Here is a 19,079-nt window from a genome sequence, read left to right on the forward strand (position 1 = left end):
TTAATGGTAAAATCTGGGTGAAAAACAACAGAAGCCAAGGGTGTCTTATATGGAGCTACTTCTTTCTGTTTGTTCTAGATCTTTATTGTAATATATATATGAACAGACCTCTCATTAGCATGCCTTTTTCTTTTTCTCTTCCTGAAGCTATTTTCTTATACATAGTTACAGAGCAATTCTCCTGATCCTCCCCCTCCCCCAAGTCAGTATTGCACGATAAAATTTTGTAATCGGAAGTACCAGGCCACCACTCATAATTCCTTTGCTGCACTGCACTTGTTTTAGCTCTAGATAACAGTAGATTTAAAACAGTTATATATGCTGATGCCATGGGACTTTGAAAAAATGATGTTCTTAAGCACTGTCATTTAATAAGTCTTAAGGGTGTATTTTTTGGCCTAAGGGCTGCTTAGGCCCTTAGTAGAGTATGGAAATTTTATAGAACCATAATGTACATTTGTTATAATTGCTGTCATAAGTTTGACTCTTAACTCTGGACTCAAACATAAGTTTGACTCTTAACAAATTAGAGCCCAATCCTGAGCTCTTACCGCTGGTCCTCTGACAGCACTGAGTGTTGCAAACATGCTGTAAGGCATGTCTGCTGCCCACAGCACTGGCCAGCGCTGCTCTGCTGCTCCACAGCTGCCCAAACTGTAGAGATGTGGGAGGAGATGGGGAGGAGGCATTCCAGAGCGTGGGGAAGCAGGGAGAGTGCGAGAAGGAGGCATGCCGGGGGGGGGGAGCAGGGTAGGAGGGAGGCGGGACCGGAGAATCTCCACTGCCCCACATCCAAAGCTCTGTCAGGCCACTGGCCGAACACGGAGTCTGTTGAGTTGCCACAGAATTGAGTAACCCCATTGTGAGGCTATGTCCCTTATCTGGGGGAAGGGGACAAAAATCCCTTCCCCTGAGGAGCCGCTGGCGGATGCCCTGTTACATGCAGGATGCCGCAGTAGCCATTTTGGCGCCACAGTTGCTTTACCGCAATGGGCAGCTCAGGGTTGGGCTTGTCCATCCAGTTGCTCAAAATGTTTCCCATTGTCATTTATACGCAGCTGACATGGTTATGCTAAGGGATCTGCAGACATCCACCAACATGTGTCCTGTTGGTGTCCTTCCACCACACACATTTTCAGTTGCTTCCCTTAGATGTTACGTTGCAGGTTTTCTACAATGAATGTATGAATTAGAGCTCATTAAAATGTGTGTATTTTTTTAGACACCTTACATTTTGTATTCCATCCACTTTTTGAAAACATGACATTCACTGTCCGCTTTCTTTTTTTTGTAGCATCATTTTTGAATTGGAGGAATTCTGGAGAGGAAAATAGGATGTGTTCCTTTCTTTCTCTCTGTCAAGGTTACAGCTGGCAGTACTCCCAGACCGGATATGCATTTGCACATGCTCAAACCTGGCATGATTTGTGGATCAGTGCACAGTCGTGCCCTTACTGCATGCACGGTTGTGTCTAGGAGTGAGGCTGCCTGAGCATTAGTGTTTGCTGCACACGTACAGGAAAAGGGTCTGAAGATTAATAGTTATGAACTGAGAGTAAGCAGTGGGCCGCTTTAGAGGTTCCTGCAGACGGGTCTGGCCCTTGGCCCTACTTTGCTGACTTGTCCTAGAACACTGCTAGAAAGATGAAAGGTTATATGGCAGGGATTTGAAAATGTATTGGTTTTATAAGTTCACTGAAACTAAATCATGAGATTTTTAACGTGGACTATTCAGTTTTTCTTTTCCAATGAATGAATGTTAGGTTTGGAAAACCTGATCCGTAGGTATTTCATATGCCTGTTTTTATCATGATTATTGGTAATGCTATAGGACTGACAATTGAAACCTGAGATTTAGGAAAAATTCATATAGTACAATTCTGGAAACCTTGTCTGAGCTCTTTATGGTCTGCACTGTACAGAAATTCTTCCCATTCTGTATTGATATTCCCTGTTGGGTTGTAAAATGGTTTTCTAAGGAATTGTGAAATAAATATTTTAAAAGAGCAATTCTGGAAAATATTTTCAGATTCGCAAATATTATTTTGCTTACTATGTTTTGTGGCTTACTAGTCGAGCATCAGTCTGTTCGGCTGCACACATGTGCACACACTGATCATCAGTAATTTGTGATTCGTTGTGTGTTCCATCGGGAATATAATAAAAATATTTCTGAGCAAAATAACATAAGAAGAGCCCCCCTGGATCAGGCTAAAGGCCTATCTAGTTCAGTTTCCTGTATCTCACAGCAGCCCACCGGATGCCTCAGGGTCAACAAGAGACCTGCATACTGGTGCCAGTCCCTTGAACCTAGCATTCTGAGGCAGCCTACTTCTCAAACAAGCAGGTTGCGTATACCCGTAATGGCTTGTAACCTATGATGGACTGTTTCTCCAGAAACCTGGCTGATCCCCTTTTAAAGGCTTGTAAGGCCTGACACCAGAACCACATCATGTGGCAAGGAGTTCCACAGACTATATGCTGGGTAAAGAAATTTTGTTTTGTCTGTTCTGACTGTCCTGACACTCAGTTTTAGTGGTTGCACCTTTCCCATTTGCACTATATCCTTTTGGAGATGTGGTGACCTGAACTGTACACAGTACTCCAGCTGTGGCCTTACCATTGACTTGTGCAATGACATTATAACACTGGCCGTTTTATTTTCAGTCTCTTTTTAAATAATCTCAAGCATGAAATTGGCCTTGTTCACCACCGCTGCCCATTGGCTCGACACTTTCATCGAATTGGTTCACCAGCATCCCAATATCGCTCTCCTGATCTGTCACAGACAGATCAGAACCCATTAACCTATGTATGAATTTGATTTTTTTTCCCCCAATGTATATTAGTGTAGTAGGAAAGCTGTTTGCCCGAGTTGCACTAAAGAGGCTCCAGGTACTTGCAGAGAGCGTCTATCCAGAATTGCACTGCGGATTCCAAGCCAACAGGTCCACCACTGTGATGGTATTCTCCCTTAGACATCTGCAGGAGAAATGCAGGGAACGACAGCCACTCCTTGGAGCCTTCATAGATCTCATGAAGGCTTTCGACCTGGTCAGCAGGGACGGCCTCTTCAAGATTCTCCCCAAGATTGGATGTCCACCCAGGCTCCTCAGCATCATCAGGCCTTTCCACGAGGCCATGAAGGGCACTGTAGTCTTTGATGGCTCCACATCAGACCCCTTTGACATCCGAAGCGGAGTGAAGCACGGCTGTGTTCTTGCGCTGACCTTGTTTGGAATTTTCTTCGCTGTCCTGCTGAAGCAGGCCTTTGGGACTGCAACAGAAGGCATCTATCTCTGGACCAGATCAGATGGAAAGCTCTTCAACCTCTCCAGACTGAGAGCAAAGTCCAAAGTGCAGCTGAAATGTCTGCGTGACTTCCTTTTTGCCGAAAATGCAGCTGTCACTACCCACTCTGCCAAAGATCTCCAGCAGCTCATGGATCATTTTAGCAAGGCCTGCCAAGACTTCGAACTGACAGTCAGCCTGAAGAAAACACAGGTCATGGTTCAGGATGTGGACTCAACCTCCCTGCATTGCAATCTCTACGCATGAACTGGAGATTGTCCATGACTTTTTGTATCTTGGCTCAACCATCTCGGACACTTTCTCTTGATACCAAGCTAAACAAACGCATTGGTAAAGCAGCTACCACGTTTTCCAGACTCACAAAGAGAGTTTGGTCCAACAAGAAGCTGACAGAACATACAAAGATCCAGGTCTACAGAGCTTGCGTCTTGAGTACACTTCTGTACTGCAGCTGTCTACTGCATGGACTCTTCGCACACAACAGGAGAGGAAACTGAACGCTTTCCACATGCGCTGCCTTTGACGTATCCACGGTATGACCTGGCAGGACAAAGTTCCAAACATCACAGTCCTTGAACGAGCTGGAATCCCTAGCTTGTATGCACTGCTGAAACAGAGATGCCTGCTTTGGCTTGGTCATGTCGTGAGAATGGGTGATGGCCAGATCCCAAAGGATCTCCTCTATGGAGAACTCATGTAGGGAAAGCACCCTGCAGGTGGACCACAACTGCATTACAAGGATATTTGCAAGAGAGATCTGAAGGCCTTAGGAATGGACCTCAATGGATGGGAAACCTTGGCCACTGAGCGGCCTGCTTGGAGGCAGGCTGTGCAGCATGGCCTCTCCCAGTTTGAAGAGACACTCACCCAATAGACTGAGGCAAAGAGGCAAAGAAGGAAGGCCCGTAGCCAAGGAGACAGACCAGGGGCAGACTACGTTTGCTCTCAGTGTGGAAGGGATTGTCACTCCCGAATTGGCCTTTTCAGCCACACTAGATGCTGTTCCAGAACCACTTTTCAGAGTGCAATACCATAGTCTTCTGAGACTGAAGGATGCCAATGATGAATGTGTATTACTTTACACTTTGAAACACATCTTCTGTTTTGCTGCCCATTCTCCCAGTTTGAAGAAATCCTTCTGGAGCTCTTCACAATCCTTTCTGCTCTTCACCACTTGTAAAAGTTTATTGTTGACTATTTGCTTATCCCTGTCTCAAGGTCATTTATGAACAAGTTGAAAAGCACTGATCCAGGACAGATCCTTGGGGCAAACTGCTTTTCAACTCTAACCCTATTGTGAAAATAGCCCATTGATTCCACTCTGTTTCCTGGTCCACAACCAGTTCCTAATCCATGAGAGAACTTGCTCTCTTATCCCATGACTGTGGAGTTTTCCCAGCAGCCTTTGGTGAGGGACCGTGTCAAACACCTTCTGAAAATCCAGATATATAATATCCACAGATTCACCCACATGCAATGCCTGTTGATTTTTCAAAAAATTTGGAAAGTCTTGTGAGGCAAGACTTACCTTTACAGAAGCCATGCAGATTCTTCCTCAGTAAAACTCATTCATCTATTTGTTTTTATCTTTGAAACTTTCCTCCATCTTACCTGGAACAGAAGTTAGGCTGACCGACCTGAAGGTACCCAGGTTCCTACACCCTTCCTTTCTTAAAAGATTAGCATGACATTTGCTATCCTCCATCTTTCTAACTAGTCTCGTCATTTGAGGGAAGTCTGACCTTTGGAAGTCAAGGTGAGCACATACAGAAGGGTTTGCTTGGGAAAATGGTTGAATATTTCTCAGGGTGCGCTCAAACCCTTGGCACTAAAGTACCCCTTTGGATCCTGGCCCCAGAATGTAGATTTATGTGTGTTTAACAGTAGGTTATCTTGTAAACTAAACTCTGTAACTCATTGCAGGAGTCCTGAATAATCTGAGCAAGACCAAGCCAGTGGCATCTGTAAGTGGCCAAACATCAGGATGCTGTATCACACCAACAGGATACCGACATCGGGTGGTGACAAATGGCGTGCAACCATTGAACCTTAGCCAGGTAAGCAAAGGATATTCTGTCAGATGGCAGTTGGCTACTGGATCCTGTTGTGGTTTTGGGATATTGATAGAATGAAATGATACAGTTGAAGAATGTTCTGTGTAATAAAGAAGAAAAGTGAATCGGAAAAGCTGTGGATTTCAAGCAATAAGAGTACTGGGGGCAAGTTGGGGTGCAGTAGTTGAACTTGGTCCTTTTTTGAGCAGTTCTAAGAAATTTCCACCTCTTTAGTGTTGAGACTAGAGGTGATTTCCACTCTGCGTTTGCTACTTTGGGTAAGATTCAACAGTATTGATTCAAATCAGTGTGGCTTCGTACTAGAGTTATTAGAATAATGCTTCTCTGAATGCTTTCTCAATGTATGTCCCCCTTGCTTTGCAGAACCAGCAAGCAACTGTACTGGCCACACAGGAGAGAAGTGGAAACCCAGCTCCACGCAGACAGCAGGCTTATGTTGCTCCCCTGCCAACGACGATCGCTCAGGCTCCTTACACGTTCCAGCACGGTAGCCCAGTGCACCCTCACTTGGCAGCGGCAGCAACGGCAAGCCAGCCTCATATGTACACCTACGCCCCGACTACTGCTGCTACATTGGGCTCCACCAATTCCATTGCTCATCTCTTCTCCCCTCAGGGCTCCTCCAGGCATACCACATACGCAACCCACCCAAGCACTCTTGTGCACCAGGTCCCAGTCAGTGTAGGACCTAGCTTGCTGACCTCTGCCAACGTAGCACCTGCACAGTATCAACATCAGTTTGCCACCCAGTCTTATATTGGTGCTTCCAGAGGATCTGCTATTTACACTGGATACCCACTGAGCCCTACTAAGATTAACCAGTATTCTTACTTGTAGTTCTTGGGGCACAGAGTGACAGCGTTTTTACAACTTGATCATAGAAGTGAAGATATCTGCAGTGGGTTTTGCAATATTCTAACAGCTTCACAACAGGTACTCCTGTGGAATCAAAAGCAGATAACAGGGGGCCACCTCCTCCTTACTGACAATTCTCTGTATGGTCCCCACACTCTGGCGGCCTGCTGTATGAGGAAAGTTCAGGTACTGATTGGGCAGAACTTTTTGGATCACGTTCACATTAAGATTTTACAGTTATTTTTACGGATGCTTTAAAACAACAATAGCCTGAATCCCTTGTATTTAAAGCGATGGTTATGTTAATCAGAGAGGAAAAGGAAATCAAGGACTTTTGGAAAAGGCTGGATTTTTTTCTTAACTCTTATACTTACCTAGTATTTGTTTTAAATTATTTTAGCAGCTTGCACAAATCCATATTGCCACTAAAAATGCACATTTAACTCTAGGTTGCTAGGGCAAATTTATAAACTTGAGTTAATATTTTAAAATTCGTTTTGTAATTCACATTATTGATAGGCAATAGCTGAATTCTGCAAAAGCAGTTATTCTCTTTTTTCTCATCTATCTAATATACATTGCTTTCCAGTTTCTTGGTTTTATTTTTCTTGTTTTGTTTAAAGCTAGTGTAGAAATAGTTATCATACTAGCAAAGTTTATGTTCTCAGTTTTCATTTAATGATTTTTTTGTTTTTTGTAATGTCTCCAAAATGAAGTTGAGGGTGTGTTTTGTGTGTGGGTGGGTGTTTTTTTTTTTTTTTTTTTAAATAATTGCAAAAGCTATAGATTTAGCTTTCTGTGGTGGGCATGATCAGAGCCCATATATTTGTTTGGACTGTTTGCCAGAAAGCTGTTGTTTGCAGCTTAAAACATACAAGCCCACGTTTTTATCTGGGCACAAACCACTGGGGATTGCTCAGGCCTCACTGAAATGCAAAGGAGGGTGTGTGCCACCTGCACATTTCAACAGACTCCATCAGAAACAGAGGCCACTGGATTTCCATTAATTTTTTTATAGAACTTCTGGAGCTGAATTCCTTTCCCAGAAATGCAGGGATCCATTTCCTTGCCTGATCAGTTTAGCGGAGGAATCCAGAATTTGCCAAACCATCAACCTTACGATATGTACAACTTTTTATATATATTTCTGTAAGCATATCCCACTGGGATCTTGCTGGCAGCAAACTTTAAAGCGCTCTTATAAAGACTTGTATACAGTAAGTGCATGTAGGAATTGCAAAACATGACACACAAGATTCCAGATTTTAAAGGTTTATTACTGAATTTAAAACTATTTTAGAAGTTTTGTAATGGTGGTGTTTTAATATTTTACAGAAAATAAAATATGTACATATTGATTAGAACAAAATGTAACAAGCAAAATTTCCTGCTAATCCCAAATGTTCTGTCTTTGTAATCCAAAAGTGTAGTGATTATACTTGAACTCTGTACTTCGTGTTTGTCTAATTCTTAAATGTTTCTGGGGATGAAATGATCTAATTCTTTGTATTTAAACCAAAATGAGTTGATTACATGTTGGAATGTATGTGAAATAATGCAATCGTCTAGAGCTCATCACTGTAGCACTGAGAGGAAAAAAAATGGAGCCGCATGAGAGTCAAGGATACCTTCTGATTTGTTTTGCACAGGTATGTGTGACTGGTGTGTTTTTTCCCCATATTGTAGTGCCTTAAATGATTATGTAGTGTGACTAGAGTTTACAGTGAGCTTGCCTTATGATGGACCAGCAAGCCCCTCCGCTCTCCGTCAGACTGAAGCAATTATTTGAGCATATCCAACTGAGGATAGAAATAAGTGGCAAAAATTATGTTGCTTTAAGTTTTGATGCCAACATTAAAAAAAAAAAAAAGCAAAGCTATGGGTTTGATCTAGCCAAAGTTGGGCACTTTTAAAGTTTGTTTTCAGTTGGAAGGTAACTTCAAATATGTAGTTGAATTCAGACATCATGCTGAGCCCTGATTTGTGCTAAGCATAACCCAAATCATGGCTTAAGCTTGCAAATGTACAGGCAAATTGTGACTTAGAGCTGATTTTTTTGTTTTCTGTCGTTTTTGTATCTTTGTATGTCTCTTCTCAATGTTGCATCAGCTGTGAGAGGCAGAGTAATGACTAACTCTGGTTTATCAATTCACATGTTGTGGCAAGCCTACAACTACAAACTACAGTTTGTAGACTTATTCAAAATTGTGTTGTTGATTCTGGCTTACTGGTCAGTTACAAACCATGATTTGTGAATTTCCATTAATCTTCCTTAACCATAGCTTGGCATGATGTCTGAATTGAACCAAGGAGACTTAAAAGTATTTAAATTTGGCTGGAGTGTGCTCTAAGCATTTTATTTGGAGGAAAGCCTTTTTTCTTCAAAGTGTTACCTATACTACTCACTGTTGATGCATCTTTAATAGGGTATTGTGCTGGGAATGCATTGGGAAATTTATCTGATGTGCAGAGGTGATTAAGCACGTGCAATTACTTTTCCTTAGATTATATTGTGACATTACCTTTCTCCCTTATGTGTGTAGCAGATGTTCCTTGTAAAATATTACTAGTTTGGTGTTAGAACTTTTATACCAAAGAGAGCCTGCTGGAAAGCACATAATATTCTTAAGTTTTATTTAACACCACTAGTAATGTGATGCTTTTGGTAAGGTTTGAGAGTAGTAGCACTTGAACTGACCTTCTGGTGGTGTGTTTTTTAAACCACACTCGACTTCCTGGGTTATGTCAAACCAACAGTTCATTCCACCACTGCCGTTATAGGATCTTGGCCAAAAGTAGAATTAACTGGCTTGGAGAGTGGTATTGCTACAGCAATAAAAGGCTTGGACAGCCTTGAAACCCAGTTGGTATTCCGTCCGTTCTGGATCACAAATTAGTTTTGGTACATTACAAATACATCAGAAATGTAGAATTCATTTCTGAAGCCTGCATAATAGCATGCTGTAGTCCAAATGGGAACAGCTCATAAAATGATATAGGGCAATAACCCTGCCCCGACTGAAATTAGGAGGGGTCGTTTTTCAATAACTTCAGCGACTCCAAGATTTCAGTGGTCTGAAGCCACTTATCCCAAATAGGATGAAGTAGCCTGAGGACCATAAGCCTTACAGTCTCCTTTATAATGAGGAATCTGTTGTTTTTTGGCAATAGAGGAGAGTGGTTGATTAACACCGTGACTAGCCGTGAGTTTTTGTTTACTATACCTTTGCTCTCAGTTGTTCATTAACCGTTTCCTCTGTTTTAATGCAAGGATAACCAAGGAATTTCAGTTCTTTACATCATTGGTGTCAACAATGCTTTCTGTTGCTGTAACAGTATCAAAATAGTTTCCTTAGTGCCAAGCCCATTTTTAATTCCCCCCCCCCAATTATGTTGCTTTGTATGCTATATTTCCCCTTGCAAGACTTTTTAAGGGCAGAGTTGTGCCTTTCCACACAAAGACAAGAATTCCAATCTTCCCCACAGAGATCCTGAGGCTGTTTTTATCCATTTTAAAAAATAGTAGGGTATTTCCTGTGCAATCAAGGGAAGTAACCAAAACCGCCAATCAGTCTGTTGCGGGGAGAACAGAAATGCAAAATATAAAAATTCTGGCTTTCAACAGGATGTGATAATATATTGAATTGCAAAGTCAGTTTGTCTCCACAAAGTCAAGTATCTCTCAATCAAAAATTGAGAACTCTTTCTTCCAAGGTGCAAAATATTTAAGGTAGAATTGAAACTCCCTGTGTTAAATGAGAACCATTTTCAAAAGAAGTATCCACACAGGACTGGATTCTGACCTTCTCAGTGATTTGCTCCAGAGTTCAGATACTTTGAAATCAGCTTAAGTATACTCTAATTGCCCAGCCCTACTGAAGTCTTGTTCTGCCAAACAGCTGATGAAATGGCTAACCTGTGTTGGAATGTGCCACTTGACTGCAGGTGGCATGATAGGATGCTCCTACACCCACCCACTGACAACATAAACTTGAAAAAGAAAGGCTAGTTTTACAACCCACTCCCCTCAAATTTTCTGCAGTGCAGAGAATATTTTTGTATGATGCAGGACTCATTTCTGAACATTTGAGATGAATGTTCAGAAATATTCTAGACACAGGTTTGCCACGTTATCTGCTGCTTGTGAGTAGTTAGGCCTTAGGTGCATCCTTTTCTCCCGGTGCATATCTAGCTTGTCTCGCTGTGGGTGGAGAATAAGATAATAGGTAGCCTCACAGCTGTGCAGCTTATATTAAAATGAACATATTATGCACAATTAAGAGATTTCAAACCAATTTGGAATGCCCAATCTGTGCTAAGGTTGCATTTTGCACACTGTTGTATGTGTGTGCCAGTCCTGTTGAAATTGATGGGACTTGTACATGTGTTGCGGTGTAAATTTCTGCAGCGAACCTGCCTTTTGTAATGTTGAGAGAAGACTTTTTACTCCCCACCTAGGATCACTCTTGTGATTTGTTAAGCCAATTATGGAATGTTCCTGATAGCTGAACTCTCACCTCCCAGCTGTGATAGTCCACTGCAAAAGCAACTTCAGAGCTTTATTGCTTGCACATAGTTGACCAGTGCAGTACTATACCTCTGACTCAATACTTTAAGTATACAAAATTTAATTGCTTCTAGGTGATCGGATTGGCACAGCCCTTCTTCCTCATTTTAATTTTTAACTTATGAATGGTGCCGCATGTTGACATAGTTGTTTGTTTGTTGCTAAACTTTATATAATGTGTGATTTCAGATTCAGCTTGAACTATTATCTAACTCACTACATGTAGCAGTGCATTATATGTAATGTTAGTATTTCTGCTTGAATTCTTGATATTGCAATGGAATTCCTACTTTATTAAATGTATTTGATATGCTAGTTTACTGTGTAGAATTTAACTTTTTTCTGGTTGTGCTATTCCTTTTTACAAGCCGCTAGATAAAGGTAGTTTCTGACAATTACTGATCTATGTTTGTATTGCCAATGTACTTAGGGGGTAATGTAAAAATCATTTTAACAAAAGGAAATACAGATATTTAAAAATTTAATACTAACTATATGGGAAAAGGGTCCATTGTGAAAACATAGTTTATCTTTGGATTCAATGTTTGTCTTTGGTTTTACAAAGTAGCTTGTATTTTAAGTATTTTCTACATAATATGGTAAAAATGTAGAACAATTGCAATGCATCAATAAAAAGGGTTAATTTTCTGTACTCTATTCATTTGGTGATTACTGACTCCTGTTATAAGGTGAGAGGCCTGCAAAGCTTCCTAAAAGAAATTTTGGTTAAACTTCATAGTCCCTTTGTGAAGAGCTGTTACGTTACATGATACAATATTGTGAAACAAAGATCAGGGAAGGTCATGGGGTGATCGAGTGTTGTGTGGTACAAACAGATTCCACAGTGTGGAGTATCTGTACCAGATCAGCATAGATGCTTCATATCTGTGTCCTTGCTCTGCCTCCTTCATTTGGAAAGTGATGTGGTGGAGTAGATCTTCACTTAGAGATGCCAGACAGAGTTCATTTGCTTCTCTGGTTGTGGAGCTAATCCAGGTTTAAGAGATGGTGGACCTATGATATGTTCATCCCCACCACCACAACCCTGGCAAAGATGCACCTGCTCACTCAAGAAAAATGTGGATTGCTGAGCTTCCAAACTTTTTAGGATGAGATAAGTGCTTAGGGAGATGGGAAAGTATGTGGCTAATTCTTGAATAGCCTTCTTGCTCAGGAACCATTCAAGTGCTAGAAGGGAACCTATGATTCGGGGCCCAATGCTATCCAACTTTCCAGCACTGGTGCATCCTCAGTGCAGCCCTGAGGTAAGGGAACACATGTTCCCATACCTTGAGGAGGCCTCTGTGACTGCCCCTCTGCAGCAGGATGCAACATGCGCCCCATTGTCACAGCTGCATTAGCACTGCCAAATTGGATAGGATTGGGCCCTCAGTACTCTGAGCCCAGATATACATAGCTGGAAATTAGAATACATGAATTAACACAAGGCAAATGAAGGTTCCTTTCTAACTTCTCATCTAATATTGATCAACCCCCTTAAAGTCTAACAAGTGACAGTGGAAATGTGATTTTTTTTTTCCTCATTGTGAGGGCTTGCAGGGCAGAATTGGTAGGCAGGAAGAGTGTGCATAACTCTCATCCAGTTTTTACCACTGCACTTAATGAAAGTATTTTAAATTTTGTTTTCCATCAGCAGGCATTTGTAGCAGATAATCAACTGCTGGAAGGGTTAAGCTCCCCTTCCTTCCACCTATCAGTTCTCCATTTTGTGAAAGCTGTGTGTGAATTTTTTTCCATTTGATTTCCAGAGATCCAAACAAAATGTGGAACTTTCAGTCTGCAAAAAGGATCTTGTGGGAGCAAGCTTAGCCATGTTTAAAAATGTCATGTTTAAAAATTCACAGGAGAAGACATGTTACAGATTTTCTCTGTAAACTGCTTTGTGACCTTTTTTGTTAAAAGTTTATAAATACAGGTTGAGACTAATTATTCGCGTGGGTTCAGTTCCAAGCACTCAAAAGTCAATTTAAAAAACAAAGTTTCTTTGCTCCAGTGATTGAAAAACAGCCTTGCTGACTTTTTGAAAGAATCCATCAGCACTTCACCCAGCCCCTCCCTTCACCAATGCAAAATGATCATGTTTCTTTCACTTGCTGGGGGAAGGGAGGGATCCGAAGGAGAGAAAAGGATTGATGGATTGTTAGCCTGCTGCCCTCTCTCTCTCTCTCTCTCTCTCTCTCTCTCTCTCTCTCTCATATTAAGGAGGCTGTTAAAAGACTGTTCAGTTTTTAAAACTGATTTTAAAGGGATGCATTTTTCCCCTTCTCCAGGGATCAGCACATTCTTTCTCATTTGCATGGGCAATCCGTGTATAAAAAATCAGTGTATAAATAGGCTGGACCTGTATTGTTAATAATTATAGCTCATTAGATTGCTGAATGAATGTCTACACAAATTGCCATACTCTATTCTACTCTAGGAACAGTTCATGGGCTGAGTCTCTCCCTGCCTGGTGAGACAGACTGTCTGGCATGGGATCAGGAGCTGCTGTGATATTAGTCTGCCTGGGGGGTGGCAGAAGCAAGGCTGCTGAGAAAGGTGGCATTGGCAATAGTATCTGGCATGGACCCATAGACATTGGGTAGCCTAGCAATGGTATGCCCTAGTTTGGAGGTGGAGGAGGAAGACCCAGCAGTCTAGCTGAGCTGCTGGGGAGGGAGAGGCTCTGCACAGCAAGATGAGATACTAAGCATCTTGTGCATATCTGAAGAGCGAAGAGTCAGACACAACTGAGACATGGAGACAGAATGTTCATTCTTCAGCAGCAAGACTGCACACTCTTCCACACTGCTATTACTCAGTTCACTCACCATATGTGTTCAGGCTGCCAGCAAAGCAGACACATTCAGGCATGCTCTGTTGGCAGTGGAGCTGGTGACAGTACCTCAGTGCTACAGAATTACAGCTACTGTGGAGGAGCTACTATCTGGAAAGAAGGACAATGGTGAGGTGCACCAGTACCACAGTGGTGGCCCTTTCCACCACTTCACCTTGCCTTCTAAGGCTGGCTCTGGATTTACATTGTTGCAAACAAAAAATGAGATGGACTTCAAATGTTTGAAGTCTACTTTTTGAATTTAAAAAGCCACACACCGTACTTATTGAATTTCAGATACACGCGGACTTGTCCTAGTGGGGAACCCCTTTGAATGTGCTCAGAGTGGCACCCTCTCCACTTAGCCTACAGATATAGAAAGAAATGGTCTGAACTAATGCATAGTATGAAAGTCTCAAATTCTACAATCCGACACCAGTTTCTAGAACAGTCTTTACAGTAGGTGGCTCTCAGTAAAAGTAAAATATGTATACTGGTTTGTATATAATTTAACCCATGTGACTTGGACAAATGAATTTAGCTGGAGGATGTGTTGATGTTCCCTCTTAATGAATTTAACCTTCATTAATACTTAATGAAGTATTCCTATCGAGATAGGAGCAGCTGTGTTGATGTTTCCGTTTCTGCAGACACTGGGCTAGCAAAAGCCAGATGGTTGGAGCCACATATGTCCCAACGTACGTATGAACCCCTGAAATCTAACCGGTTCATAGGTTGGAGACGTTATATATTTCTGAATTTTTTGTGTGGATTAGGAGCAGCAGTGTGGTATAATGAAACATTTGGTGGTATGTGAGACATTTGCCTGTACAGAAGATATGCAAGCAAAGACTTGAGATTGAAAGGTGGTTTAAAGTCTGGCTCAAATTTACCCTGGCTTGGGTTGACAATATGTTGATCATGTACCTGGCCCAACACAATTATAGGTGTGCAGTCATGCTGTGCTGCCTTCTCTCCCCCTCCAGTTATTTCTGTTAATCACTGTTCATCCAAACCATCCCCCTTATATGCCCTGCTGAACCTATTTTAAATTTCACCCTAGCAGTGTGTGTAAAGAGTGGCTTGGACAAACTACACTTCATGCAATTAAGGGCCCAATCCTAACCAGCCCACTGCTGACACTGGGAGTCATAAAAGTGCCAAAAGGCACCCCAACGCCTGTGGTGAGGCCAGCACCAATCCGTGATGTGCATCAGTGCCAAGAAGATGCTAAGAAAGAGTGCTGAGCAGTGAGTATCCCTGCTGGATGGCAGGGAGACTTTTCAGGGCAGGAAGGGGGCAAAAGTGGGCAGGGACAGGGTGGGCCAGAGGGAGGATTAGGCCCAAGGGGGTGTGCAGAGATGGCAGCAGACTGCTGTCAAATCATATGCTGTGTCCTGAGCCGGGGAGCTAAAAGTGGGCCTCCTCGGTTCTGTGCCAGCTCAAAACGAGATCCGTTGGAGCTAGGGGCTTGACACAGGGTGAGGGAACATTTGTTCCCTTACCCTGAGGAGATTCAGGTGACTGCCTTGGCTCCTCAGAATAAAGCAGTAGCCATTTTGGCACCGCTGTATCTTGCGGCAGCAGAGGAGCATAGGATTGGGCTGCCTGAGTAGTTACATGAGAAGGGAGGAGGCGGCATCGGCAGCACATGGATGCAGTGTACATGTGCATGTTTTTAATGGTGTGGGTCCAATTCTGGCAGGAAAATATAATTTAGACCTCTGCACTCTTTTTGTCCCCCTGCCACAAGCAAAGGCAGCCATGTTTCAGCTGAGGCAAAAATGAAATTTAAGGTCTTCCTTGAATCATTAAAAGGGACAGACTGAAGTTCAACATTGTCCTGGGGGAAATGGGTACAGAAACTCTTAACCAAGTGTGCAAACATCACAATAGTGAGATGATTTTTGGTGTGGCCTCTAGATGGCACCATAAGGCTTGCCTATAAAGCAGTCTCTGCTCTCTCTCTCTCTCTCTCCCCCCCCCCCAAGTCAAAGAGGAAGAAAACAGTAGTGAACTGCTTTTTTTGCTCTGTAGATCTTAAGCTTTAATTCTCATGCTGTGAAGCTTGGTGACCCGCATTAAAATACTTGGATCAACTATAAGTAAAGAGCAAAAACTTGGCTAAGTTTTGAGATGTTTGTATCTCAAAGGTGCATAAATTTTGTTGTGCTGTAGCACAATGATAATAAAGTTACTACTACTACTACTACTACTACTACTACTACTACTACTACTACTACACTGGGAGGTGAGAAGGATGCTCAGTCAGCCAATGTCATGTTCCATTTCATGCATTATTTTTCTAGCATTGGAATTAATAACAAGTGCTTTGCCCCTCTTCTACGCTTACAATTCAAAATGCCCCCCTGGAACAGAATGTTATGTATTTTAAGATATTTTTACCAGTTCTATCTTAACTCTGCAAAACAAGAAAAATACGAAGGCCCAAATCCTAACAAACTTTCCCGCACTGACAAAGCTGCGCCAATGGGGCATGTGTTGCATCCTGCAGTTGGGTGGCAGTCACAGAGGCCTCCTCAAGGTAAGGGAATGTTTGTTCCCTTACCTCAGTGCTGGACAGTTGGTTAGGATTGTGCCCTAAATCTTTTAAAATAGTGATGACACAAATACCATACAATAAAAGTGTAATCAAAATCTGAACTAATAGCAGTAATATCAGTACAAACCAAAAGGCTATCAGCTGCAGATAAGCAGTAAATGTTTCTTGGAGAAGAGGGGGAGAGGTCACATGCATGAAAAAGGAACATGTTTAAACCATTGTTGCCTGACTCATAGGTGTACACATTTGGTCCCTGTTACATATAAGCAGTGTTGGATAGAAGTGGATTTTTGTTTAGATGTCTGAAATGAGGAAGCCAGCCAAACCACAGCTGTAGCACCATTATAGAAAAAGCACAGTTCTTGGCAGTAAAACCTCAATTAGTGGCTGACCAGAGAACTTTCATGGCTGATCTCATAGGCCAGACAGGTTGATTTGAGAACAGGCAATCCTTCCCAGGCTAAGGAATTGGAATGGCACCTATATGACTGGGTGATGGTGGAGTAATAGGGCTGGGAAGGTTGATTGTGCAAGGCTCAGTCCTGAGTGTGCCATCTTGCATGTCCTTGTCCTACTTCCATGCAACTTCTACAGCAAGGAGTGGTGATATCATCAGGAACACTCAGGTGCTGCCTTTGCAGTTTTTCCAAAGGATATTAGCTGAGAAGAACCATCAGACTCTGCAGGAGGAAAATCGAGAGTTTTGACTATAAGCATGTGTTAATTAATATTAAGGCTGTTGTCTTTCCCAGGAGCTGCCTGAGAGACTGCAAGTAGCTCATGTTTCAGTAAGGATACAATATTATGAAAATTAAGTTCACATGGGGCCCATAGCATATTTTATAAAGGGACCCTAAACCCCCCTCCTGGGCCTGAACTGCCAACTGCCTTCCTCCCCACCCTGTTACACCTCTCCCTGCCCCTGTGACACCCTTCCCCAGTCCTCTACTAGCCCACATGGAGCTTACCTTCTCTTGCACATGCTGGTCTTCCACAGGTACTGGCAAGCCAGCGCAGGCCTTCCCACCAGCATCTCGAACTCTTCCATGGTTACTACATGTTTTCTAGCATATCTGCAACACCAGCACCAATGGAGCATGCGCTCCACCAAGCGCTGAGGTACAATAGGATTGTGCCCACCGAAAAGCAAAACTTGAATGAAATTATTTATTTGTGTTGTTAGTGATGTCCATAATGATTACAAACATGTAGCATGCAGCTCCCCTGACATATAAAGAACAGAGTTGCCAGATAATGAGATGCTGATTTCACCAGACAGCTTACTAGCATTTAGTGTGGAGCCCTCAAAAATGTGGAGCCGAGCCCATAGCATGTGCTGCTTTTGTTACTAGGTTAATCTGGCACAGAGCAACCCCAATAAAACACAGTGGGACTTGACTTCTGAGTGAACAAGCATAGGCTAACACCCCAATATACCATACCTTTTTGTATTCATCTGAGAAATACACTATTTAAATTCCATTTTAAATTTTTACATTGATTTTTATATCTATTTTTAAATTTTGTTTTGAACTATGATGAGCTCTTGCACTTCAAAATGTACCAATACACGACAGGGTATGCAACCTTGAAGCACCAGAGACAGAAACTTGTTCTTGCTTGAAATTAATCAGAAACTATTTGCATTCTATTTGCATTCTACAATAATGTAGGGTGCCACCCAGCTATCGATCTCGTACTAGATTTGTTGAAAGCCTGATTGCTTTGATAATACAGGCAAACTGTGGCTTATTTCTAACTGTCTTTGCTGGTGACAGTTTTTTGCAATCACTTTGGAGAAATGCAGTGCTTTCAAGCTTAACGTATTCTTAATCTATTTCTGGTTGTTACTACTTCCAAGTCAGTTATTGTTACCAGGCTTAAGGTCAATTCTAAATGCCCAAATCTGCATTTTAATAAATTAATGTATGCATCTATTTATATATTTGTTACACATAGTTGTATCCCACCTTCCCCAGCAAGTTCCATCACAAGGCAATTTGCAACAGGTAAAACCATAAAACAATCAAATACCATAAAACAAATTTTGAATTAGCAAACATCAATAATTTAGCTCAGCAATTCCCAAAGTGTGTGTCATGATGCCCTGGGAAATGGTGAGCCACTTGCAGGGGCTTTGAGGGCCACCCACTGCTGTGGCAGGGAGACAGCGCCCCAACTAACACTTCCACTGTTGGGATCTCCTGCCATGAATGAACGGAAGGAATGTCACTTGTTTAAGGATTCCTTGCACGAGTGGAGCTCTCCTTCCATTTACAGAAGGAGCTTCTGCTCATGACAGGAGTTTCCAAATCGTGGACATGTTTGTTGGGATGCTGCCCTTTGTACAGAACACAGCCATTATTCTGTGAACAGAAGGAGCATTCCACTGACATATGTTCCATTTATTCCCATAAACGAAGTAAACGCCTCATCCCAGAAAACGAAGTAAACAAGTCCCGCTCTTCTCCCTGGGGGATGGCATGATCCAGTCATATCTTGCTATATGTATAACTGTGGTTTGATTAGGACATGGAGATAACTTTTATCACTTGCTAATGGCTGTAGATCCCATCAGAAGTACATCAGCTACAGCTGCAGATTAAAAGCTGGTAAACCCAGATAGGTATTCCATAACTCTGTTGAAGTCTGTTGTACATTTGGCTTTGGTACATTGGCAGGTGTGTTGGTGTACTGATCACAATAATGTCTCTTTTTGTGGTCAGTTTACTGACATAATTGAAAGAAGTACATCCTAAAATTTAAAAATTGCAGCAGTGATTTATAATAGACAGTACCAGTAAGTAGGGACTGCTCTCGGTAAACTAATGTGAACATCAGGAATAAGCTTCCCTGAAAGATAGTTTTGCT

General features: G+C 42.1%; 1 protein-coding gene across 3 annotated transcripts in view; it reads left to right on the forward strand.

The window, feature by feature from the left end:
• HIPK1 (homeodomain interacting protein kinase 1) overlaps positions 1–11,466 on the forward strand; it is a 42,050-nt gene extending 30,584 nt beyond the window's left edge. For 2 of the 3 annotated variants that reach the window (XM_066626632.1, XM_066626631.1), the window contains exons 15-16: positions 5,236–5,369; positions 5,751–11,466. In XM_066626632.1, the coding sequence (XP_066482729.1) occupies positions 5,236–5,369; positions 5,751–6,224 (608 nt within the window). In that variant the 3' untranslated portion in view covers positions 6,225–11,466. The other variant, XM_066626633.1, reaches the window with a different exon arrangement.
• The last annotated feature ends 7,613 nt before the right edge of the window (positions 11,467–19,079 follow it).

Source organism: Tiliqua scincoides, chromosome 4 (genome assembly GCF_035046505.1).
Source record: "Tiliqua scincoides isolate rTilSci1 chromosome 4, rTilSci1.hap2, whole genome shotgun sequence".
Classification (NCBI taxonomy): Eukaryota; Metazoa; Chordata; class Lepidosauria; order Squamata; family Scincidae; genus Tiliqua; species Tiliqua scincoides.